General features: G+C 37.1%; 1 protein-coding gene across 1 annotated transcript in view; it reads left to right on the top strand.

Annotated features, from left to right (window-relative positions):
- The window catches only part of fz (frizzled), a 118971-nt gene that overhangs the window by 27615 nt on the left and 63954 nt on the right, over nucleotides 1-27402 (top strand). Inside the window, exon 2 of the mRNA XM_068293867.1 lies at nucleotides 11972-12091. Within this exon, the coding sequence (XP_068149968.1) occupies nucleotides 11972-12091 (120 nt within the window). The remainder of the gene's footprint in view (nucleotides 1-11971; nucleotides 12092-27402) is intronic.

Here is a 27402-nt window from a genome sequence, read left to right as displayed (position 1 = left end):
TCGCGACACTGAACCACTGAACCTGGTGTATCGAACCAGCTACTCACAAATGAGCAAAATGAACTAGTGTGGTTCATATTTATGAGCTAGAACGTAGAACTAGTTCAGCTCACACAGTATAAAAGGCTGACGCTTTGCCAAAAAACCTCATTCGATTTTACTTCTTCTGCCGTCAACACATTTTTTCTCCTAAATTTGTTTCCTCATTTATTAAACATTTTAAAATCTAAACACGCAGTTAACGCCCATTACATACTGGCCCACTAAAGTCGGTATTTAAATTTTCTTTTCTTTACTTATTGCAATGCTCTTTCTAAATTATTTTCCTTATTCATTTTAAACACCGACCCAAGAAATTTTTCTGGCCAAGTGGCCAACATATTTAACATGATTGTTTCCTTATTATTAGCTTCCCATAATATTATATTTAAAACTTTACAACTACTGTAGTGTGCGTTACTAGAAGCTTGAATTCTAATGTTTTTGCGTGGTACCACTTTCCGTCGCCCTTTTTTTAAATTTAGACCAATTGGATTGTGGCATTTTTTTACTTTAAGTTTTGAGTTCAAATGAATACATCTTTCACTATGATGTACCATTTTTGTGGAACTATTGACAGTAGATTTGGCCAGAAGCAAACTAGGTTTGGCATTTCCAAGGTTTTTGTGTAAAAAATAAAAGCGTATTTTGTTCTATGGAGCGGAATTTTCGATGCGATGCAAGTGTTTTCAAAGTTATTTGTAACTAACAATAAGAATAAGCAATTACAACAATAGCTTGGCCGCAGCTACTTAACTCATATGTATGTACTTGTGTATCAATTTTAAAGTTCATTTTTCCAGCTTCTTGATTTTTTGTACAATTTGTGCTTACTTAAAATCGAACAGTTGAAAAATTTGCATATTTAATTTGTTTTAGGATATCTATCCTAAATTTTGAATTCAAATGAAGTTGGCAAAAATTTTGGAAACCTCTATTGTTCAATAAATGCAGACACAAGAGATTCTCCTAGCCAAGTGGCCAACATATTTAACATGATTGTTTCCTTATTATTAGCTTTCCATAATTTTATATTAAAAACTTAACAGCTACTGTAGTGTGCGTTACCAGAATTCCATTTAAGTGCCATCTTTGGGCGGAAGAGTATTTTGGAACCCTAAATTTTTTAATAAATGTCAGACGTAAACATTTGTTTCCTTCCAATTTTGTTGGTTCATTTATTTAACCAGTTACTCACAAATGAGCAAAATGAACTAGTGCGGTTCATAATTATGAGCTAGAATGTAGAACTAGTTCAGCTCACACAGTATAAAAGGCTGACGCTTTGCCAAAAAACCTCATTCGATTTTACTTCTTCTGCCGTCAACACATTTTTTCTCCTAAATTTGTTTCCTCATTTATTAAACCTTATAAAATCTAAACACGCAGTTAACGCCCATTACATATTGGCCCACTAAAGTCGGTATTTAAAATTTCTTTTCTTTACTTATTGCAATGCTCTTTCTAAAATATTTTCCTTATTCATTTTAAACACCGACCCAAGAGATTCTCCTGGCCAAGTGGCCAACATATTTAACATGATTGTTTCCTTATTATTAGCTTTCCATAATTTTATATTAAAAACTTAACAGCTACTGTAGTGTGCGTTACCAGAATTCCATTTAAGTGCCATCTTTGGGCGGAAGAGTATTTTGGAACCCTAAATTTTTTAATAAATGTCAGACGTAAACATTTGTTTCCTTCCAATTTTGTTGGTTCATTTATTTAACCAGTTACTCACAAATGAGCAAAATGAACTAGTGCGGTTCATAATTATGAGCTAGAATGTAGAACTAGTTCAGCTCACACAGTATAAAAGGCTGACGCTTTGCCAAAAAACCTCATTCGATTTTACTTCTTCTGCCGTCAACACATTTTTTCTCCTAAATTTGTTTCCTCATTTATTAAACATTTTAAAATCTAAACACGCAGTTAACGCCCATTACATACTGGCCCACTAAAGTCGGTATTTAAAATTTCTTTTCTTTACTTATTGCAATGCTCTTTCTAAAATATTTTCCTTATTCATTTTAAACACCGACCCAAGAGATTCTCCTGGCCAAGTGGCCAACATATTTAACATGATTGTTTCCTTATTATTAGCTTTCCATAATTTTATATTAAAAACTTAACAGCTACTGTAGTGTGCGTTACCAGAATTCCATTTAAGTGCCATCTTTGGGCGGAAGAGTATTTTGGAACCCTAAATTTTTTAATAAATGTCAGACGTAAACATTTGTTTCCTTCCAATTTTGTTGGTTCATTTATTTAACCAGTTACTCACAAATGAGCAAAATGAACTAGTGCGGTTCATAATTATGAGCTGGAATGTAGAACTAGTTCAGCTCACACAGTATAAAAAGGCTGACGCTTTGCCAAAAAACCTCATTCGATTTTACTTCTTCTGCCGTCAACACATTTTTCTCCTAAATTTGTTTCCTCATTTATTAAACATTTTAAAATCTAAACACGCAGTTAACGCCCATTACATACTGGCCCACTAAAGTCGGTATTTAAAATTTCTTTTCTTTACTTATTGCAATGCTCTTTCTAAAATATTTTCCTTATTCATTTTAAACACCGACCCAAGAGATTCTCCTGGCCAAGTGGCCAACCTATTTAACATGATTGTTTCCTTATTATTAGCTTTCCATAATTTTATATTAAAAACTTAACAGCTACTGTAGTGTGCGTTACCAGAATTCCATTTAAGTGCCATCTTTGGGCGGAAGAGTATTTTGGAACCCTAAATTTTTTAATAAATGTCAGACGTAAACATTTGTTTCCTTCCAATTTTGTTGGTTCATTTATTTAACCAGTTACTCACAAATGAGCAAAATGAACTAGTGCGGTTCATAATTATGAGCTAGAATGTAGAACTAGTTCAGCTCATACAGTATAAAAGGCTGACGCTTTGCCAAAAAACCTCATTCGATTTTACTTCTTCTGCCGTCAACACATTTTTCTCCTAAATTTGTTTCCTCATTTATTAAACATTTTAAAATCTAAACACGCAGTTAACGCCCATTACATACTGGCCCACTAAAGTCGGTATTTAAAATTTCTTTTCTTTACTTATTGCAATGCTCTTTCTAAAATATTTTCCTTATTCATTTTAAACACCGACCCAAGAGATTCTCCTGGCCAAGTGGCCAACATATTTAACATGATTGTTTCCTTATTATTAGCTTTCCATAATTTTATATTAAAAACTTAACAGCTACTGTAGTGTGCGTTACCAGAATTCCATTTAAGTGCCATCTTTGGGCGGAAGAGTATTTTGGAACCCTAAATTTTTTAATAAATGTCATAAATGTCAGACGTAAACATTTGTTTCCTTCCAATTTTGTTGGTTCATTTATTTAACCAGTTACTCACAAATGAGCAAAATGAACTAGTGCGGTTCATAATTATGAGCTAGAATGTAGAACTAGTTCAGCTCACACAGTATAAAAGGCTGACGCTTTGCCAAAAAACCTCATTCGATTTTACTTCTTCTGCCGTCAACACATTTTTTCTCCTAAATTTGTTTCCTCATTTATTAAACATTTTAAAATCTAAACACGCAGTTAACGCCCATTACATACTGGCCCACTAAAGTCGGTATTTAAATTTTCTTTTCTTTACTTATTGCAATGCTCTTTCTAAAATATTTTCCTTATTCATTTTAAACACCGACCCAAGAGATTCTCCTGGCCAAGTGGCCAACATATTTAACATGATTGTTTCCTTATTATTAGCTTCCCATAATATTATATTTAAAACTTTACAACTACTGTAGTGTGCGTTACTAGAAGCTTAAATTCAAATATTTGCAGATTTAAAATTTGCATATTTAATTTGTTTTAGGATATCTTTGGAATTAAACCACATTTTTCGGAAAAATGACCTTGGGCCTTTTTAAGTGTAATTTCAGACGCCCAATGAGTTGTTGGATCTTAAATTGAAATGTTACGACAGATATGATTTTTAATTAAAAAGCCGTTTTGAAGTGGCTGAAGTGGTTGCTTCTACCGTGTTGCTGGTTATATAATTCCTGATGGTTAAGCAGCTCCGATTTTCAGAAGTTTCCCTTCTTGTTTAATAAAATTGCTCTTCATTAGACCGAAGTTTTGATTTTCTCTTAATATAACAAAGCCATAAGGCTTAAAGTTAAATAATTAACTACGATGCCATCAAATCATGCCATTCTTAAATATATGTAAAATTTGAAGTGCAAATTCAGACAAAACCAGTTGCTTTTATTTATACTTCGAATGACAAAAAAATTGTAAGCGTGAAATTTTACTCAAAGTCTAAAGCGAAAACAAACGCATATATGTAGTTTTATGTTTGAAAGTCCCATGCCGTGGAAAATATCAGCGAAATCGTCATACATTTGTTTCCGTTTGAATTCGGAAATTGTCGATACAAAAGCTTATCGAAATGGTCGCGACACTGAACCTCATGGTGTATCGAACCAGTTACTCACAAATGAGCAAAATGAAATAGTGTGGTTCATATTTATGAGCTAGAACTAGGAACTAGTTCAGCTCACACAGTATAAAAGGCTGACGCTTTGCCAAAAAACCTCATTCGATTTTACTTCTTCTGCCGTCAACACATTTTTTCTCCTAAATTTGTTTCCTCATTTATTAAACCTTATAAAATCTAAACACGCAGTTAACGCCCATTACATACTGGCCCACTAAAGTCGGTATTTAAAATTTCTTTTCTTTACTTATTGCAATGCTCTTTCTAAAATATTTTCCTTATTCATTTTAAACACCGACCCAAGAGATTCTCCTGGCCAAGTGGCCAACCTATTTAACATGATTGTTTCCTTATTATTAGCTTTCCATAATTTTATATTAAAAACTTAACAGCTACTGTAGTGTGCGTTACCAGAATTCCATTTAAGTGCCATCTTTGGTCGGAAGAGTATTTTGGAACCCTCAATTTTTTAATAAATGTCATAAATGTCAGACGTAAACATTTGTTTCCTTCCAATTTTGTTGGTTCATTTATTTAACACATTAATACTTCAACAACACACTTTATACGCAACAATTAAATCAATATAGAAATGGGAATCGGTCTTATATTACTTATTTATTTATTTATTTAAGAGCTAACTTATTAATAGTGAAATTATAGGCTAGCTTATTACGTGGCTATGGCAGCAGAGGCCTTCATTTAGGAGCATTCTAAATTATTTGTCACTTTAATTTGCCAAAAAATTTGGGTCTAAATATGAAAAATTAGCAAAGCTTCCACGTGCAAAACATTTTCAAAAAACTTATGGTATGTGGAAACTTCTTCTTTAAAATGAGTGCACGAAAGGGAAACAAAGAAGTCTAAGCTATGCCAAGACACAGAAACAAATAGCAAAAGTGAATTTTTAAGTGTTTACACAAGTATGTAAGAATTAAGTAGCTCCCACTAAGAGATTGTCGTTGCTTATGCTTATTAAAAGAAAAATAAAATACACTTGCCGAACATCAAATATTAAGCCAAAGCATAAAAATGTGTAGGATCTTTAATTTAACGAGGACTTACATTAAGACATTGCAGATAGCAAATTTAGTTTGCTCCTGGACAGATCCAAAGACGTTGGTTTCAAAAACTTTAGTAATATTGCAAACAGTTATGTTTTACTTTGACTGGAGTAAAACCAATGTGCTTTTCATGTGAGCCATTCTTCGTGCACTCCATAGTCAACGCATCGAAATGCTTGATCCTTATACAGCAACAATTGTTGTCTCAAAACTATTCCTTAGAAAGCAACTAGCGTTATCAATCCTGATCGTGTAATTTGAAGTAATTGCACCCTTTATCATTCGTTTAATCTCAAAGTAATTTATCGAGTCAGATGATTACCAATTACTGGAAAATAGAATAGCTTCAAGACCTAACTGGCCTTTCGTGTTATCAACATAGCAAACTTTCCTTTCCCCTCTTGTTACCGGGGACACATTTTGCAACAAAACTCAATCATTCAGTTTATGCATATAAACATACATATGAATATTCACTTATGCATACATACAACAAAAAGGGACTTACAACCCCCTACTAATTCATATTCACAACTCTTTTTTTCCTCGGGTTGCCTGCCCCTAATTTCAATAGCTAATTACGTGTTCAACCTAATTACGACCGACATAAAGAAAAAAAAAATATAAATGAGATGATGCCTGGGAAGAGCAGCCACCTGTGGTCCTCTTCATATGCATACTATTCATTTTGTGAGTGGAATGGAGAGTAACAAAACAAAACAAAAAAACAAAGTTCCACGCGCTCTGGCTTAACACCTTTTTTCAGAATTTTTTCATATGACCCGACAACATTCACATAACCCCAGGGCAAGGGCAGGCAGGAACACAGGGCGGGAAGAAGGAACCAAGGGGGGGCAACCAAGCGAACCAAAACGTCCTTCAATTTGCTGTGGTGCTGTGTCACCTATGGCAAAAAAAAAAAAAGAGAAGAAAAATACTTAAACTTTAAACAGACGCTCATTATAAATAACCATTAAAATTACATGAGGAGAGGAAGTGACTCTACCCTTAACCGGTTTGTATCTTCTCCTTCCTTCGTATTTTTCTTCTTGTTGTTCGCTTTTGCTTTGCGGGCATCATTTGCATGTGGTGTAGGACCTCAACAATTTGGCCATGAAAGGGTTAAACGCAAAAACCAAAATGAGGGGCGTTAACCCAAAGAGAAACTCGCGCCAAAGTTGGATGCCAAATCCTCCTGCTGCTACTACTGCTATATCTCCGCTTTTTATGGCTCAAACATATGGACGGGTCGACATTTTATAGCCTCGGGTTCAGATCGACCGCAACAACAACAAAGCAAAAACAACCGAAAAAAAACTACAACAAAGAACAGACAAAAAAACAAGAGAAGAGAATCCTTTCCATGCCTTCTGCTATCAAAATCGAAATCCTAAAAAACACAAAAACCTTTTTTTTTGGCTTTTAATAAAGTGTCGACATGTGTAATTTGTGCGGCTTTTTGACTTTTTTCGGTTTGGTTTGGTTTGGTTTCGTTTCAGTTTGGTTCAATTTTGCGTGGCTCCGAGAGAGGTCGATAATATTAATAAATTATGAGTGGGGAATTTTTCTCTTTCTTTTTTTTTTTTTTCCTTGCTGGTTTTTCTGTGTTCTTTGTGGGTCAACAAAATGTCTTGAACTTCCCATCCTGTTCGGCCATTTCCTTTTCAAAATTGCCTTATTTCAATTTTTCGAGCGAAAAAAAAAAAAACAGAGGAGACGACATTTCCTATGCCTGAATGCATGTGTAGTCTGTCTGTTCCTGCCAAGTGCCAAGTGGCAAGGACAGCAACGACAACAACAACAAACACAAAAACAAAAACAACAGATGACAGGCCTGTCCTGGTCCTGGAGAATCAACCCTTAGGACAATCATATTGGTCTTTGTCCTTACAGTTTTCTGGCTGCTGCTTTTGCCTCTTCTTGTCCTCAGTTCAGTTCAGTTCAGTTCAGTTCAGTTCTGTTCGTGCTGTCTGTTGCTCTGTCTATTTTGACTTTAACAACGTCAGCAACACCCCCAAATATATATCTATATCTATATAGAGAAAAAGAGGGAAACCTATACATAGACAGCGCCATCATTAACGCTGTAGACGAGGGTTGTCTGACTGCCATTGGCACTAGTAGGTTGTGTTAAAGGGGGAAGAGGGCCAAGGGAGTTAGAGTTGAAGTCCAAGCATATCTTGCCTGCAGCTAAACCAGGCTAAAGTCGGCTGAATATAAAGTTTGCCTTTGGCCTTAAGGCTTACAGAGAGAGAGAGAGACAGCCATGGCTTCATGAAAATACAGCGTCCCTAATCGAATACTTAATGTTAGATTATTAAAGTCAATCTCTGTAAACGGATAGCTAAAAACACATTTGCTTTGAAACATGATCGTTTCCACTACAGCAGTTGTTGTTTGAAATAAGCAAATGAAATAGTAGAAACTAAAAATCAAAAAGGCTTTGCAAAGTAGCTTGTCGGCTATTTGAGGCTAGTTTCATTTAATATTAAATTGAACTTCATATTTTAATTGGGGGGACAACTAAAGAGTTGTATAAATCTTGCCTTTGACATAAAATGCCAGAGCATCCGAATATTCCTCGACTTTAGAGTTTAGATTAAAATATTTAAATTCCAGGGCGGTAAAACAACGCGCCAAATAAAAAATAGCGTTTGACAACACTGAAATCTAGCTTTAGCCGATTTTTTCACTTTTCAACTGATTTTAGCTAAAGCTATTTCTAGAAGTTTATCAATACTGCCGATACAAATTTCAGCAAGGTTTGAAAATCCTTTTGAAATCAAAGTTCAAGTTTCTTTAACAAATTGATGTAGTGTTGGTATATTGCGTTTTTAAATCCGGCTGGCTTTCTTTCAAGTGTTGGAGAATACATTGTAGTAACATTTAATAACAATCAAAAGAGTTTTTTCTTTAACTCTCCACTGTTATTTTCATATGAAATTTGAAATTTTCTTATTTTAATTTTCATTTATATTTGATAATAGTTGTTTATGGTTCTTTTAAAGCGAATATTTACTGTGGCTGCATTCGCTCATCATTTGCTAAAAGATTGCCACGGCCTTCACAGTGTCTCATCGCCGCTAACTTTGCTCATAATAATTTGCAGCTTGGCCCATCATCAACACGCCCCAAAAAAAAAGAAGAAAAAAGAAAGGAAACGATGTAAGGGAACGGAGGGTTTTTGGAGGAGCAAAACAAAAACCTTTTGCATGGCCATAAAATTTATCTACTAATAAATTAAAAACTCCTTAAAGTACCAGGCATGCTCCCCCATACCTCTATCCTCCACCGCCGCCCCTTTTTGGCTTCATCATTGGTATTTCTTTTTTTTTTTATGTTGCTTCTTGCTTTATATACATAAATATATATATATATATATATTTTATTTGTAGCCAGCAGCCAAAAAATACTTTTCCTTGGAGGTGGGGAAGGAGTTAAAGTTGAAGATGAAACTGAGGCTGGACATGAAGTTGAAGCTGGAAAAAGGCATTGAAGGTAGAGGGCAGTTTAGTTAGTCGCTTGCCGCTTGTCGACTCGCCTGGGCATGAAAACTTATGTCGGCGTCGGCCTTTGGGCGCAATTATTTATACATGCCTCATAAAAATCGAAAACAATGGAGAGCCCACAGACCAGACCGAGCCAAGTCGGGCCAAAACAGAACAGAACGAACAGTACAGACCAGACCAGACCAAAAAAGGGACGGGACAGACTGCCGACTTCCGACTCTGTCTCAGGGCTAACAATGCAGTCGCCTCTTTACTCTTTTGTTGTGGTCAATGTGCAAGTTGGGCCTTTTGTTGTAACTGTTGCCGCCTATTTTCAGGAGTAGGAGTAGGAGTAGAAGCCAATGCCAATGCTGGTGCCTGGTGGAGAAGTTAGAGCACTAAAAGAATGAGCTAGAAGATTACACAAAATTACCTATAGTGAAGAGAATATACTAAGAGAGAAGAGATGTAGGTAGTCTGTTTGATTTTGCTTGCTTTAATCAAGATGGATGGTGGATGGATAGAAGATACCACTAGAGATGGAGCAGGAGGAACAGGAAGCGCGATCGTGAATTTTTTCCTTTACAGATGAAAGATAAAATAACAACCAAAACGAAAAGAAGAAGACAAATATGATAAATATGAAATCTGATTAGAAGAAGAGATACTATAAGTTTTCCATTCTCTTTGTTTTTCTTGTTATGTTTGTTATTTTTGTTTACTATTATTATTATTTATTTTATGGAATGTAAATCTTCAAATGCCTTCCAAGGTCTGCAAGCCAATCAAATCCCGTTTGCAAAAAGTTGAGTTCATTAAAATTTAAATTTCCAAGCTTAGTCGACAGAACTCGAAGGATAATTTGAAGATAAACGTGGCTAACTTGCAGGCAATTTTCGAGACGTCGAAAGCGCCATTTCTTGCCAAAGTTTCGATTTTTTTTTTTCGTTACATACCCTATATATGCATTCGGGTACAAAAGGGTATATTCACATAGTAACCTAAGGAACTCTGTTGATTTAAATGCATTTTTGTGGTACTAATTGGATCAAGGAGTGAGAAATCGTTTGATATTACAAACATTGATATAGAATCTTTGGTAGATCACTCAATAGAATCGTATAGCTCTTTTATTTTGAGGTTAAGTGTATCTTCTTTTTAAACCACATGAAGGGTAACTTTAGGAGTTGGGTACTTTCTTTTTTGAACCAGGGTATAAGGATGTCGTTTCCACATTCGAATACAGCGGTTTTTTTTCTCTTTGCCTCTACTTTTGTTTATGTTATTGTTGGATTCCATTCTTGATGCGTAAAAAATGGCCCAGAGTGGTGTGGTAAAAAGAGAGGCAGTGCTTCGTCTGCGTCTCTTTTGCCTGCTTATCATTAACATCATTATATGGAATTTTGTGTGTGTTTTTTCTCTGTTGCTTTTTGGCGTACGCTGCTTTATTTTATATACATATATTTTTTTGGTTTTCAAGGGGGGCTTTTGGGGCGGAGGGGCGTCGAAAACGCAATTTGCGCCGCTAACCTAACGATGATTGCCAAAAGCGGGGCGGATGAGCAAGGATGCGGGATGTTTTGGGTTTTTAAATTTTTAATGGGAATTTGAAATAAAGCCCTGAACACTAACTGTGAGACAGACTGATAGACAGACAGAGACAGATAGTGGGAGAGAGAAAGAGAGATGTGTTTGTGTGTGTGTGTGTGTGCGTTCCTGCTGGGGTTGCTCTTTGACAGACGAATTTCCATTTCATCGCCCTGCCTCGACGACGACAACGATGACTCCTCTTCAGCTCGTGGCTGGTTTTGCTTCTGTTTTCGATGCCAGTTGCCAGACTCCATTCCTCACTAGCTCACTAGCAAAAGCAGACGGCAAATGGTATGGGTTTAAAGTCAGACTCTGGACAAGAAATTCCTTTTTCTTTTTACCACTCAGGCCAACTGCCACACCCCTCCCACTGCGTGTGTGTGTACATTTGGTTCTATCTAAAATTCAAATCTCTTGCGGTTTACAATGCGCCAGTCGTCAGTCCAGGATTGGGTGAAAATTTTGAGCCTTGTGAGTCTATGCATTGTTGCCACATTTCACACAAAATGCAATTTTCTAACCCCCGAGAGAAGTTCAAGGTTGTGTCTCTGTGTGTGTGTGTGTGTGTGCGTGGGTGGTGTGTAAGGGGATGCGGTGGTGGTTCATACTTTGACCAAATGTCATTAAATTGCAGTTATTGTGTTTAGACCCTGTCCGAGAGTTGTCAAACTGCTGGGCAAAAGGGGATTAGAATCTTCATTTGGACAAACCTTGTCTGTCACTATCTGCAATTTTTCAATAGTATCTGAAATTAAGCTAATATTAAATTACAAATTTTGTAAAATAGAGCCAACAAATAGGGGAGAGTTGATTGATTAGGCCAACATATGGACACACATGCGTCAACGTTGAATCGATATATCGATTCAAGATATTTCAACATTATCTTATGTTTCCTTTGTCAAGGCGGGTTTTTTGAGGCAATTTTGAAAATTTATCTTAATCAGACATCACATTTTACATAAATTTCCTAATGAGACCAAGTCTAGAGTAAGTCTAGTAAATCAAAAAATATCTGCTCTTAAGTGTTTCCCGATTCTAGTTTGTGGTGCTTGAACCTTATAATATTTCAAATTAATGTTGAATGGGAAATTTCCAAGGCGATTAGTAAAAGCCATCGTCTATCCCTATTCAAATACATTAAGGAGAATAATTACTTCTTCTTCTATTTTAGTTCAAGCCGCATTAATTACCCTTTAGCAATTTAATTAATTTGTATACATTCTCACTTTCCATTTCTCTCTCCCTCTGTCACTCCCACTTTGAATCTCTATTTCCCACATTCTAAATGTCTCACTTTTAATCTACTCGTTCCAGGATCTACATGACTGCGGGGCTCCTTGTCATGCCATGTTCTTTCCCGAAAGAGAACGGACCGTTCTTCGCTATTGGGTTGGCTCTTGGGCGGCTGTCTGTGTGGCCAGTTGTCTCTTTACGGTAAGTACAAAAAGTATAAACAAAAAAGCAAAAAAACACAAAATTACAGAGACAAGAGGAAGAGAAATCGGAAAAAAATGTTTTGCCACTGTCAGGCACTCAATTTTCAATTTGATGGCGATAAATCATAAAAAGACAAGACACAGGAGCTGGCCTGGCCTGGGCTGAGCTGAGTGCTGCCATATTTTTATTTTCCATTTTTTTTTTGTTGTATTCCTTCTTTTTGGCTTATAAATATGGCTTCAGGGCCACAAAGAACAAACGAGGGATATATGTATGTACGTATATATATAGCGGCAAGTCTATTATATTGAAGAGTGTTGAAGAAGCGGGGGCTTTAGTAGGTGGGCGGCATCGGTTGGGACTTTAGCACGCATTGACATATTACCTGTCAGCGCATATTTTTCAATAAACTTGACTAAACATATGCATATATATCCATCCCCTTGCCCCATTCCTTATATCACCAACGTTAACTCCCTTGTTCATCCTGCGGCGTTTGTTATCCTTTGCTTGGAATGTGTGATAGATGGAAGCAAACAGAAGAATAAGGACAAAGAAGGAAGACACAGACTTGTGCAAAAACAAAGTAAAGTGCAAATATTATTAGGATGCCCTTTGATATCTCGGAATGTCTTGCAAAACGAGCGAAATACAATTTAGAAGCAACAGTTCAAGGAATTCGATTAGACATCGAATAATAATGATGTATCAAATATTTTCCGCACATATTAATATTCTTTTATTTAATTGGAATTTCAAATATCATTTTGCGAATAGCGAATTAAAAATTTTTCAAAAAGCCTACGAAACTTTTTGCCACTTTTCTTTAATCTTATACACAATCTTGTAAAAGTCAAGATAAAGTGCTTCAATATTGTTTTGCGACAAGATTTTTTTCAATTCGAAGTCATAATGTCAAATGAGCCGTGACGAGAATTCCAAATGCCTTTCAATTCTTCAATTCCAGTGACAAAATTTGAAAAGTTTCATCAATTACGTTTAAGTTCCCTCTGTAGATATATTTCATTACTTGCATTTGTCTAAATACTTGTCGTCTCGTATCACAGTGCAAAGACAAACATAAAGACGGAAAAATCTGCATAGAACAAATGAAAATGGAAAAAAGTGAAAGGCAGGAAGCAGAAGCAGCAGTATCAACAGCCATCCAACTGATGAATGCGTGAAAAATGCAAAAATGAAAATGAACACTCAAAAAACATAATCGTAATCATAAAAAGAAATGCACAAGAAAAAAAAAAAAAACTGGAGGCTAAATGAAAAATCTGTGTGTAAAGTATCCGTCGGTGTGTAAAACAAAAATTACAAAAGCAACAAAAAGAAAAAAAATGATAATTTGCATACACTGATATATAAGGATTTGGGATCCCGTCCTCCATTTCGCATACTCTTCGTATTCCATCCAACCAGCTTTCTATGCCACTTGCCACATTCAAAATGGACGACAAATTACATGCAATGTTGTAAAATAAAAACAAAAAGAATGGGACACAAAAAAAAAAATGATAAAACATGTCGCACTGCGAGTGACAATGTTACCAGAAGAGGTTCCCCTCCCTCTTGTTTGGATTTGGGTTACTTGATGGATGTGTGGCACAACTTTATGACGTGTGTAGGGATGCGTGTGTGTGTGTGTGGTGTGTGGTGGGGATCCAGGAAACAGGAAACTGGCAAAAATATTTGATAGATGATCATCGTCTGCACATATCCTAACATAGAAATACGAATACGAATTTCCATACACTATGCCTTTTTTTGTTTTTTCTTTTCTTCGTTTTTCTTCATTATAAAATTTCAATGAAAGGCAAGTCGGACAGGGAAATGTGTTGGCGGGGGTATGGCGAAATTGGGAGTGGGGTTTTTCATTCAAGCAAATTGATTTTTTATTCAAATTTTTCGCAAAAAAAAGGTAACAAATTTTTTGATGGCCTGAAATGAGAGGAAAGGAGGGGAAACGAAGGAGTCAAGGAGCGCGGTAAAGTAAAAAATTGATTTGCATATGTCTGAAAATGATAAGTAAGGGAGGGGCCATGCAATGTTAGGTTATCCTCGACAATGTGTGAAAACCGGAAAAGTTCGATTAATGAAGATAAAAAGAATTGAGCATTATGAATACCATATTCAGTCAATATAAAATGATAAATTATATAGAGAGAGATGACAGGAAAAGGTAAATTGACTGCTTGCAGAATATTATTTTAGGACTAGAATTAAATCTAATTCTAGGAGGTTACCGCCTTTTTTAAGGCTTTGATCAATGTCAGTTTCATTAATATAAAGTTCACAAAGCTTGACACACAAATGCATCTAACAATATTCTATATGTCCATGTATGGGGTCTATTCATGTCCTCTCATTGTTCTTTGTAATATTTTGCTTCCTTTTTTTCCTTCTAACATAACAAATACACAAATACATAGTTATGTATATGCATAATGTTTTGTGGAATGTGGGTTATGTTTGTTGTTTTTAATAAACTCTATGCATACGACAAACAGATGGAAAAAATATGTCAATGAAAAGCATAGATATAGATGATATATGTAGACATATATGCATACATAGATAGACAGTCATTCATACACAAGCGTATTAGAATTTTGTGTGAATATCTAAACAGTCAGTCATAGATTTATTCGCACAGCTTAAAATTAACAACATTTGGCAATATGTATATTGTTTTAGCATAACCAGGAGAATGAGCAAGGACAAACATTTACTATCCCTTCCTGTGGTTGTGTATGCAAAGTTTTTAACATCACTGTAGATGCATTGATTGACATACACACACACTATATGGAGGGCACATAGCATAAAGAGTATTGCATATTGTTTGCCTTTGTACTTGGTATTTCTATAGCAATCTTTTTTTATTATTGACATTCTCGGAATTTGCCGTTTTAAATAAATAAAGTCGAAACTAATTGATTGAGTGATGGGGGCGAGCAGGCAAAAGTATCGTGGCTAAAAATGGAATAAAACTGAATTCAACTCAACCCAACTCAAATATTCCATCTATTTTTACCCTCAACTATTCTTTGGGGCATTAAAATGATGGTCAAACTTTAATGTTTAATTTCAATTTCAACGCCGCTGTGGCTCATAAATTTTTAGGCATTTTTCTTGTTTGGTAGTTTTTTTTTTTTTTTTTTTTGGAAAAACTGGTCATTAAATTTAGACCAAAACTTAAATTTACACTCCTCCCTCCAATTTTCTGTCGGTTTTTTTTTTTATTTTATTTATTTTTTTTTTTGGTGGAGTGTTGAAAACTAAAAGCCACACAAAGCTTTGTGAAGCTTTGCCGGCGTTTGTCAAATTTGAATTTCGCATAAATTAGATGGAAAACATTTGCATAAAAACCAACAACAAAGGGAACATAGAAAAGGTTTTTTTTTTCGCTTGGTTTTGGTCAAAAGAAGAGGAAGAGTAGAGAGACGGGGTGGGTGGATCCATCTATTTAGAATAACTAACTATTAACATAAACTTTTAGTCAGGTTGCGAATAAAATATAAATGATTGTGGCATAAATTGCGGTAAATGTTTGTGGCAAGATTTTATTTTTGACATTTTATGTGGTTGTCATCTGAGTTTGCATATTTAATATCAATTAATAGTTTTATATAAAATTGGTAACGAGCAGACAAAAAGCATAGTATAGCAGCTTGTGATACCATGGGCTCTCGTGGCAAACTCTGTGACAGGTGGAATAGTTGCTCCATCCACTCTTACTTAAGCCTATTAGCAGTATATTAATTTGGCTACTCTGTTATTTACAAGGCAGCCATTTATCTTAAAATATATAAACGTTTATTGGAAGTCCGATCAAAGCGTCTTGACGCGTCTAGCCAAGTTTTAGAAGAGAGATAAGTAGTGTTGACTAACTTAATAATACTAGTAATTCCGTTCAGAATTGGTAAACGACAAACAGAGGGCGAACCAGTATTTTCGGTGTCGCCACAGTACTCCCCGTCCAATGAGGTAGTTATGAATTTGAAGATGAAAAACGAACTCGATGATGTTTCTCATATGTCCTTGGTGCAGGGCGTTTCGAGTCTTGAGTCTCGGGTTGTTGGTCTTCGTTTGCTATGAATGCTGGCTTGAGTCTGTCCACAGAAACGGCGACCTCCTTTCCATTGACTTTTAGAACGAAGACTCGGTCCGTTTGGCGCTTTATAACTTCGTAAGGGCCAGAATACGGAGGTTCAAGCGGTTGCTTGACTGCGTCAGTTCTGATGAACACGTGTGAACATTGATCAATGCCTTTTAAAATGAACATTCTTTCCTTGATATGATGAGCCGTGGGCTTTGGTCGAAGTTTTTGCATATGTTCACGAAAAGGGCTTAAAAATGATGTAGGTGTTGATGGTTTGTCCAAATCTTCAAAAAATTCATTGGGTAGTCGTAATGCCGTTCCATACAACATTTCCGCAGCTGATGCGTTGATGTCCGGTTTAAAACAAGTACGTAGTCCAAGCAGCGCAGTTGGCAAAAGTTTTGTCCAAGGTGTGCCGTCGTTGCACATTAATGCCGCTTTAAGAGATCTATGCCATCGTTCGATTAAACCGTTGGATTGTGGGTGATAGGCAGTGGTATGTATCTGTGTGCTGCCGATGAGTCGTGCGAGTTCTTTGAAGACAGCGGATTCGAACTGCGAGCCTTGGTCTGTTGTTATTGTTTTGGGCGTTCCAAAACGTGATATCCACTGGGCGTAGAAGGTATTTGCAATTGTCTCTGCAGTGATGTCAGTGAGAGCGACAGCTTCGGGCCAACGTGAAAATCGGTCGATCATCGTTAGGCAGTAGCGGAAGTTTTGATAGTAAGGCATTACTATGATGTCCAAGTGCACGTGGTCGAATCTGTTATCCGGAACGGGTATCTTTTCTGGTAGTACGTGGTTGTGCTTGTTGATTTTCGCACGCTGACAAGGGAGGCAGTTTCGGCACCATTGGGTGATGTTTTTGTTCATTGATGGCCAAACGAACTTCTGGCGAATTTGTTTTAATGTAGCCCGACCACTTGGATGTGATAAACTATGGAAGAAGGAGAAAATTTTGTACCGATGAGATTTAGGTACATACGGTCGGTTGTGTCCCAATGAAACATCGCAATATAATGACACATTGTTGTCGAATCTAATGCTTTTTAGAGTTAGCGATGAATTTCCTTCTAACAACTTCGATAATTCAAGGTCTGTGGCCTGTGCCTCTTCGATTTCAGACAAGTTTACTGAAGTGGGCATCCGAATGGCACATAATCTTGAGAAAGCATCTGCGACAATGTTATGTTCGCCTTTTACGTGCAGGATTGTCGTGGAGAACTGCGAAATATAGCTTAAGTGTCGAAGCTGACGAGGCGATGCTTTTTCAGGTTTTTGATTGAAGGCATAAACAAGCGGCTTATGATCAGTCCTGATGATAAAGGCTCGTGTCTCTACCAGGTGTTTAAAGTATTTAATTGCCTCAAAGACTGCTAAGAGTTCTCTATCGTACGTGCTGTAATTTCGTTCCGTGATGCTGAGTTTTTTAGAGAAAAACCCTAGTGGCTTCCAGATGTCATCTATCTGTTGTTCGAGGGCCGCGCCGATGGCCGAGTCAGAAGCGTCGCAGGTTAAACTGAGTTTTGCGTCTGGTGACGGAAACGATAAAAGTGTTGCATTAGCCATGCTTTGCTTACAGTTCTCAAAGGTAGCAATGAGTGTCGGTGTCCATTCGATCCTTCGTTGGTCGTTCTTCTTCACATCTCTGAGCAATTCAGTTAATGGTGCTTGTATGTCTGACGCATGTTGAAGGCATTTTCGATAGTAGTTGATCACACCCAGAAATCGGCCAAGTTGGCATATTGTTTGAGGTCTTGGATAGTTAAGGATAGCATTTATCCGATCAGTTGGCGGCTTTATTCCACAGTCGTTGATTGTGTATCCAAGAAAGTTGACCTCTCGTTTTTCAAATTGGCATTTACTAAGGTTAATACTTAGACCATGGTTTTGAAGAATTTGAAAAACCGAGCGAAGATGTTCTTTGTGCTCTTCCAAAGAGCTCGACATGACGAGAATGTCGTCGATATAGCAGAATACAAAGTTAATGCCACGAAAAATGTTGTCCATGAATCTTTGAAAGGTTTGGGTCGCATTTTTTAACCCAAAGGGCATGTACAAAAATTCGAAGAGTCCAAAAGGCGTGCAGACAGCTGTCTTTGGGACGTCGCTTGGCTCCATGGGGATTTGATAGTAAGCTTTTACCAAATCGAGCGTCGAAAAAACTTTTTCCCATATAGTTGATCGGTGAAATCGTTGATATGAGCGATAGGATAACGATCCGGAACCGTTATTGAGTTTAGTTTCCGATAATCGCCGCAGGCACGCCAACCTCCATCTTTCTTAATTACCAAATGAAGTGGGCTTGACCATGGACTTTTCGACGGACGACAAATTCCCTGTTCGATTAGAAGATTGAATTCCTGTCTCGCTGAGACTAGCTTATCACCCGATAGGCGACGAGGCCGATCCGCAACAGGTCTACCATGCGTTTCGATAACATGAGAGACGTCGTTATGGATATTAGTTTTCATTGACGGTTTCGTTATGTCAATAAATTCTTGAAGGATTTCCGGATATTTGCGTGGGTCTTCTACTGTCGATATGGAATGTTGTCGCGTTCCAGCTAAGCATCCAGTCGTCGAAAGACCTGTAATCGAGTCAATGAGAAGTTTATTTGCCAAATCAATGAGTAATTCGTTTTTGGTTAGAAAGTCAGCTCCAATGATGGCTATTTGGACATCTGCGATGATGAAAGGCCAGGTGAAACTGCGGCGTAGGCCAAGATTGAGCTCTGCAACGTATTGACCGTACGTGTTGATGATTGATTGATTGGCAGCATATAAAATGAGATCGCAAGGTTTGGTTTTTTGCTTGCAGAATGATCGTGGAACAACGGAAATCACAGACCCTGAGTCAATGAGAAAACGTATGTTGGAGATGCGATCAGTTATGTGCAGGCGTGGTTCGATACTGGAGTTGTGTTGTGGTTTGGGATCGCCGGTGTTGAGTGTGCTGTCGCCAACCAGCCCTTTAGACGACAGCTTTGTTAGTTTGACGACTGGAAATGAACACAAGGAGAACGACATTTCTTGGCATCATGCCCAAATTTAAGATGGTAGAAACAAAGTTTGGATTGTTGTTCCTCCGTTTTTTTGGGCGATGAGTTGCTCCATTGCGGTCGGCCACTTGATGCGCTGCGTGAGCGAGACTGAGCATCATGTTTAGGTGATCGAAATTGTTTAAGCTCCTTTTGAAGATTCTCAAACTTTACGTTGAGCAAACGTATGCTCTCTATAACATCTGAAGTTGAATCGTTAGGTGTCACAGAGCAAATGGCATTGTTGGGTTCCATCGAATAAAGAGATTTGCTTTCCACTGCTTCGATCATTTTGTCTGCTATTTTGGCAAGCTTGTCTAAGTTGGTCTCCTCCCACACTGTCAGCATTGGACGTATTGACTGAGGCATCTCTGCAAGAAAGAGTGTGCGAATTAAGCTTTCACTTGCCGGATCCGGAGCGAGGCGTCGCATATTTGCCAGAATTTCGGATGGTTTTGAACCAGATGCTCCATCGCCGTGAAGTAGACGTCTAAATTTTGATTCAGCCGATTCGGCGAATTTCTCAAGCAGGCGATTCTTGATGGCGAGATATTTGTCAGTCGCAGGTGGTCGTAAAACCAAATCTTCTACAGCAATGATGATCTCCTCGTCTATATGCACTGTGATCAGATCAAATTTGTCTGTGTCGTCGTCAATGTTGTGCAAGCGAAATAAGCGTTCGATTTGAGCGAACCACAAATGGGGGTTGTTTCTTGCGAATCGTGGCAAGCGCATGGGCGCACGTTGGCCGGATGCCGCATTATTTGTGGTGGCGTTGCCAGTTGCATGCAGAAGCTCCAATTGGCTTCTGAGATCGTCTAGTTCCCTTTTAATTTCGTCCATCGTGAAATTTTCAAAGGGCGTCTCTTGTTGAAATTCTAGTCGTCTTTTTGGGAGCGCGCGCAAGTCGTAGCGTCTCTGTGTCATAAACCCGCCAAAAAAATTTATGACCAGTTTGACTTTGGATGACGAAATTTGCTAGTAGACCGGACAGATTCCCAGGAACGTTGTGTGATGCATAATATCACGTCGGGGTCACCACTTTGGCTACTCTGTTATTTACAAGGCAGCCATTTATCTTAAAATATATAAACGTTTATTGGAAGTCCGATCAAAGCGTCTTGACGCGTCTAGCCAAGTTTTAGAAGAGAGATAAGTAGTGTTGACTAACTTAATAATACTAGTAATTCCGTTCAGAATTGGTAAACGACAAACAGAGGGCGAACCAGTATTTTCGGTGTCGCCACATTAACACAACCATGACGCCATCTAGCGGTCATACTGTTATCAGTTTTATGGTGTATAATTTCGTCGTTTGTTACAACTTATTGGCTTCTTTTTACATTAGAAGCTAGTTTTACAACAAATCTCATTTGTTTGACGAGTTTTTCCAAATTGTTTTTTTTCGTATTATTTATCTCTCAAAGATCTTTATCTATGTGGATGGAACGTTGCATATTTACCCGCATCCTAATGCTAGTTCTTTTGTATCCTGTGCTTGTCTCTCTGAGTTTCTCTTTCAGGTTTTGTAATTAAGAAAAGTCATCAAAGTCAACAACGTGCTGAGTGACTGACTGAATGAGCAAGTGAGTGAGTGAGTGAGTGTTGTCAACAAATATTACAGAAAGGCGCACACCTATCTAGGTTGTGTACCCATCGCCATATAGACACACACACACACACACACACCGCCCAACTACCCCGCGAGCCCATTTTCCAATGTCATTTCCTCTTTTCGCTTTCATTGAAAAACAAACGTCATGTCACAAATAGAGATGGAGACTGAGACTGCGACAGAGACTTTGTCTCATCTCATCTAATGCGTTTAATGAAAAAGGTGTTGATTGTTGACAGTTGTTGTTTGGAATTCTCTAGTTCTTCTCACACACACATACACACAAACACAAACATACCATTCTCTTTCCATCATTCTCTTCTTCTATATGGCAATAACTTTTACCTGTCAACAGGCAGAGCGAAAAGTTGAGGCATTTTTTGTACTGTTTAGTTTAGTTTTAGTTTGACTTTTGCGCGAAATTGAAATAAATGTGTTGGTTTATATTTTAGTTGATACAGAGAACTGAGCTCAACTCAACTCTCTAGGGATAACTGTGAAGATATAAGTTTGACGTTTCATTTGCGAGAAAAGTTCCCCGAGAACAAGTCAGAATTAAGTGAAAGGAGGGCCGCAGCGAAAAAAATGGAGCAGAGAATAGATGAAGATAGCTGAAGACAGTATCTTCTGAAATGAAATTATAGTTACTATTTTAGCCGAAGTATGGTTTGAAAATAAAGAAATTTTTTGATAAACAATATTTTCTAGTAACATTTTGACTAAAACTTGCGGTTCATGACTTTTTTTAAAGTCAAAACCCAGTTGACATGTAATGCAAACCTAATGGCTTAACGATTATTTCCTTTTGTTCATTTTTTGTAAACTTCAAACATGTAGTTAGTTACTACCAGGTTACGAATTTTGATTATGGGTTTCCAGATGTCTTTTTTGTTTTACCTGTGTAAAGATCCATTTAAGCTTAATTCTAATAAAAGTAAACTTTGTGCGAAATTTTCTTGTAAAAACATGCGTTCCATCAACCTTAGTTAATTTTTACTGCAAAAAAGATGAGTATCCATTTCATCCTTTACAAAGCAATTACAACAAATGTCAACACAATTCTTAACCCACACAATCTATACTTAAGTATGTAGAAATTGTAAATGAACACAGAACATTTTATATCTTCCCTTCCTTCTTTCTCTCTCTCTCTCTTTCTCCCACTAAGGATATTCATCTTCATCCCGCCTTGGTTGATTACGCGCCATTTAAATAAATTCATTACCATTTTGAAACCAAAACCCAAGCCAAACCCAGAACTCACTAAGCAAAGCCATTTAATTTGTTCATTACAAAACTATCAGAGTGAAGTTAGACACTATATGTATATGTATCTGTCTCTGTGTACGTCTGTGTGTTTGTGTGTGTGTTTGTAAATGTGTGGGAAGTTGTTCCCATTGCATAATGCGGTTTGGGTATTATTATTATTACCCTCTCCTCCACGAATCCAGAAACCTTTTGAATAATTCATGAACACAAAGACAAAAAAAAGAAACATACTCTTCCCCCTAACAATTTCAACATTTGTCTAGCTTTTGTCGTGGCTTAAATTATAGTTTCTTTAGTTTCTTTTATGGTTTTGCTTTGCTTACATCTAATTTCCACCTACGCACTGCCTTTTGTCTCGTCTATCTGTCTGTTTGTCTCTCATTTACATGTGAAATTTATTCCTATTCCACTTTGTAACTCCTTACAACAAAAAGCCAAAAAAAAAAAGCAAAGCGAATAAGACGAAAAATTGAATTGAATTGTTTATTTATGCCAAACAATTCTTTCAAAAAAAAGAAAAAAGAAAGGATTGCAGGGAGCTGACGATGACGATGACAAGACACAGAGTGTCTGCTGCTGCTGCTGCTCTATCTTGGATGATATTTTCCCATTTTCCCCAATTTGTTATGCTCCACGCATGCTGCTCATTTCGAGAGGCGTTTCCAAGGGGTTAAGGTGGGTAGTTGTGGGGTGTGACTGTAGAAAATGTAGCTACAAATGAAATGAAATGAAATAAGCAGCAAGGCAACAAAGCAGAAAATGCTTCTCCAAAATAGACGACACCCAGCGACAACGTCCACAGATGACAGCAAACACTAGCAACAGCGACTCTTTGGGTCTCTTTTTAAGTGCCTCGCCCTGAAATTATGCGTATCTCAAGTGAAGCTTCGTTTCATTTCATGGTTTTGCTTCTCTTGTTTGAGTTTTTGCCAAGTGTTGCGATTTCATTTCATTTCATTGCCGGGCGGAGCTCAAACAAACGCACAAAACCATTTGAATAGCGCAACACCTACTGTTGTCATATATAAATCGTGCAAGTTGGCAGATGTTAGCAATGAGGTACATAGATAAATACATAACATACATACATACATACATATGTAGGTAGGTAGCTAAAACTTTGCTTTTACATTTACATTTAAGTGAAAAGTCTAAGCAATGCAGTTCCCTTGGAAGAAAGAAGCAAATTTGTTTAATATTTTACATAACATTCGAAAAAAGAAATCTTTGATTTAAAAAATTAGATTGTGATTCGAATGATGAAGGGATATTACATTATTTTTAGTCGGCCAGGATAATACGCTTAAATGGAAATAACACAGAATCGCTTGGTCAGATAAATAAGGGCAACAAGTTTAGTTGCCTCACCACGGTGCATGGCAACCAATCAGAAACCCTTGGACACAAACTTCCTTCATTAATATTGCCATTTCTTTTCACATAATTTGTTTAATGATCTGTTTAGTGGAATAATTGCCATTTAGACTGAATGCTGTGGCATTCCAATAATGGCTATCGGTTTATTTGTATGTTATCGAAATGTGCTGCCATCACTAGTGATAGGAAACAAAAATGAAGCAAGTAAGTCGACTCGTCGACTTGGGTATACCATACACCTGGTGAAACAAATATTTCAAATTTCGAAGACCAAATGTATGTCTAATAAATTGTTTTTACATGTCTTATACTATGTGCTATCTCGCTCACTCTACAAACACACGAGCACTCTAGCGCCGCTACTAGCCAACGTCCAATTCTGGCCTTGTGGACCGCGTAGTAAAATACGTTCATACGCATGTTTTACATGTTTCTAGTCCGATTTCCATAAAATTTGGTAGTTTGGTAGAAATAGATAAGATTAATTAGTCTGCCAAATTTAAATGCGATAGTCAAAAAACTAAAGGAGGAAATCGTTTTTTCCTAAATTATGGAGGCGGAAGTGGGCGTGGCAAAATGTGAAAATATCTAAATTCTCTGCGCATACTATGCCAGTATACATACTAAATTTGGTGACTTGAGCTTTGTTAGTTTTTGATAAAATCAGTTTTGTTTAATTTACGGGGGCGGAAGTGGGCGTGGCAAAATGTTTAAATAGCCAATATCTGCGCGTCTATTAAGCTAGTCTACATACTAAATTTGATGTCAGTAGCTATCATAGTTTTTAAGGAAATCACTTTTATGTAAATTCCGGGGGCGGAAGGGGGCGTGGCAAAAAGTTTGAACAGTTAATTTCTGCGCACTAACTAATCGGGTATACAAACTAAATTTGATGTCTCTAGCTGGCATACTTTTTAAGAAAAACAGTTTTATGTGATTCCTGGGGGCGTAAGGGGGCGTGGCCGAAATTCCAATTAATGCTGAACATGTGCATACTACACGAGTATACATGCCAAATTTGGTGGCTCTAGCTCTTATAGTCTCCGAGATCTGCGTGTTCATACAGACGGACGGACGGACGGACGGACGGACGGACGGACGGACGGACGGACGGACGGACGGACAGACGGACGGACGGACGGACGGACGGACGGACGGACAGACGGACATGGCTAGATCGACTCGGCTGTTGATCCTGATCAAGAATATATATACTTTATAGGGTCGGAGAAGCTTCCTTCTGCCTGTTACATACATTTTGGCGACTTTAATATACCATTTCACCCTATGGGTGTATGGTATAATGACACTCGATGCATACAACAGCTGTTCCGCGAGGAAGCAGAATAAATATATTTACATATGTGAGTATGTACATATGTATGTAAGTACATGCGTGTGAACTTAAGAGTTCTTCTAAAAATGATAGACAAAATGCACTTGAGTAAACTCGAAGACCTTCAGTTTAATTTGATCAATAAGTTCCTGGGAAACTTCTTTGGTCAGTTAGGTATCTGTTGATTCGATAAATTATATTATGGTTAAATGAGTTGGATCGACCGGTGATAACACAGACTACAATAGTTGGAAACCTTTAAATGCGAAATGATGGATAGTAAATATGAGGAAAAATCATGTAAAAGATGTCGGCATATTGCATTTTATTAAAGAGTTGTGTAAAAATTATAATGCTTGATGAGATTTGATGGCATCGCAGTCAAATAAGGATTTGTTAAATTAAGAGAAAATCAAAACTAATAAAGAGCATTTTTATTAAACAAGAAGAAAAACTTCTGAAAATCGGAGCTGCTTAACCATCAGGAATTATATAACCAGCAACACGGTAGAAGCAACCACTTCAGCCACTTCAAAACGGCTTTTTAATTAAAAATCATATCTGTCGTAACATTTCAATTTAAGATCCAACAACTCATTAGGCGTCTAAAATTACACTTAAAAAGGCCCAAGGTCATTTATCCGAAAAATGTGGTTTAATTATAAAGGCTTTAAAACAAATTAAATTTGCAAATTTTTCAACTGTTCATTTTTAAGTAAGCACAAATTGTACAAAATATCAAGAAGCTGGAAAAATGAACTTTAAAATTGGTACACAAGTACATACATATGAGTTAAGTAGCTGCGGCCAAGCGATTGTTGTAATTGCTTATTCTTATTGTTAGTTACAAATAACTTTGAAAACACTTGCATTGCATCGAAAATTCCGCTCCATAGAACAAAATACGCTTTTATTTTTTACACAAAAACATTGGAAATGCCAAACCTAGTTTGCTTCTGGCCAAATCTACTGTCAATAGGTCCACAAAAATGGTACATCATAGTGACAAAATGATACAAACATATCAAGGCAGAAAAAAAGGGATATTGAGATACTAAGCCAAGAGAATGCGGGTTCATTAGTCGAAGCCAGTTACCTATAGTCCCCTCAATCCAAATGTGTATTTACACATACCTCAGGTTGCACTCGAGGTATCGGACACTACAATAGGTGTGACGCAATAAATATGACATGATCGGTTGCCACTTGGCTAAGAGAATCTCTTGTGTCTGCATTTATTGGACAATAGAGGTTTCCAAAATCAAGAAGCTGGAAAAATGAACTTTAAAATTGGTACACAAGTACATATGAGTTAAGTAGCTGCGGCCAAGCGATTGTTGTAATTGCTTATTCTTATTGTTAGTTACAAATAACTTTGAAAACACTTGCATCGCATCGAAAATTCCGCTCCATAGAACAAAATACGCTTTTATTTTTTACACAAAAACATTGGAAATGCCAAACCTAGTTTGCTTCTGGCCAAATCTACTGTCAATAGGTCCACAAAAATGGTACATCATAGTGACAAAATGATACAAACATATCAAGGCAGAAAAAAGGGGATATTGAAATACTATGCCAAGAGAATGCGGGTTCATTAGTCGAAGCCAGTTACCTATAGTCCCCTCAATCCAAATACACATACCGAATTGGTGTCAGGTTGCACTCGATGGGACACTACAATAGGTGTGACGCAATAAATATGACATGATCGGTTGCCACTTGGCTAAGAGAATCTCTTGTGTCTGCATTTATTGGACAATAGAGGTTTCCAAAATCAAGAAGCTGGAAAAATGAACTTTAAAATTGGTACACAAGTACATATGAGTTAAGTAGCTGCGGCCAAGCGATTGTTGTAATTGCTTATTCTTATTGTTAGTTACAAATAACTTTGAAAACACTTGCATCGCATCGAAAATTCCGCTCCATAGAACAAAATACGCTTTTATTTTTTACACAAAAACATTGGAAATGCCAAACCTAGTTTGCTTCTGGCCAAATCTACTGTCAATAGGTCCACAAAAATGGTACATCATAGTGACAAAATGATACAAACATATCAAGGCAGAAAAAAAGGGATATTGAGATACTAAGCCAAGAGAATGCGGGTTCATTAGTCGAAGCCAGTTACCTATAGTCCCCTCAATCCAAATGTGTATTTACACATACCTCAGGTTGCACTCGAGGTATCGGACACTACAATAGGTGTGACGCAATAAATATGACATGATCGGTTGCCACTTGGCTAAGAGAATCTCTTGTGTCTGCATTTATTGGACAATAGAGGTTTCCAAAATTTATGCCAACTTCATTTGAATTCAAAATTTAGGATAGATATCCTAAAACAAATTAAATATGCAAATTTTTCAACTGTTCGATTTTAAGTAAAATCGAAAATCTACTGTCAATAGTTCCACAAAAATGGTACATCATAGTGAAAGATGTATTCATTTGAACTCAAAACTTAAAGTAAAAAAATGCCACAATCCAATTGGTCTAAATTTAAAAAAAGGGCGACGGAAAGTGGTACCACGCAAAAACATTAGAATTCAAGCTTCTA

This window comes from Drosophila tropicalis, unplaced genomic scaffold (assembly GCF_018151085.1).
Source record: "Drosophila tropicalis isolate 14030-0801.00 unplaced genomic scaffold, ASM1815108v1 contig_805, whole genome shotgun sequence".
Lineage (NCBI taxonomy): Eukaryota > Metazoa > Arthropoda > Insecta > Diptera > Drosophilidae > Drosophila > Drosophila tropicalis.
This window is presented reverse-complemented; position numbering and strand designations above follow the sequence as displayed.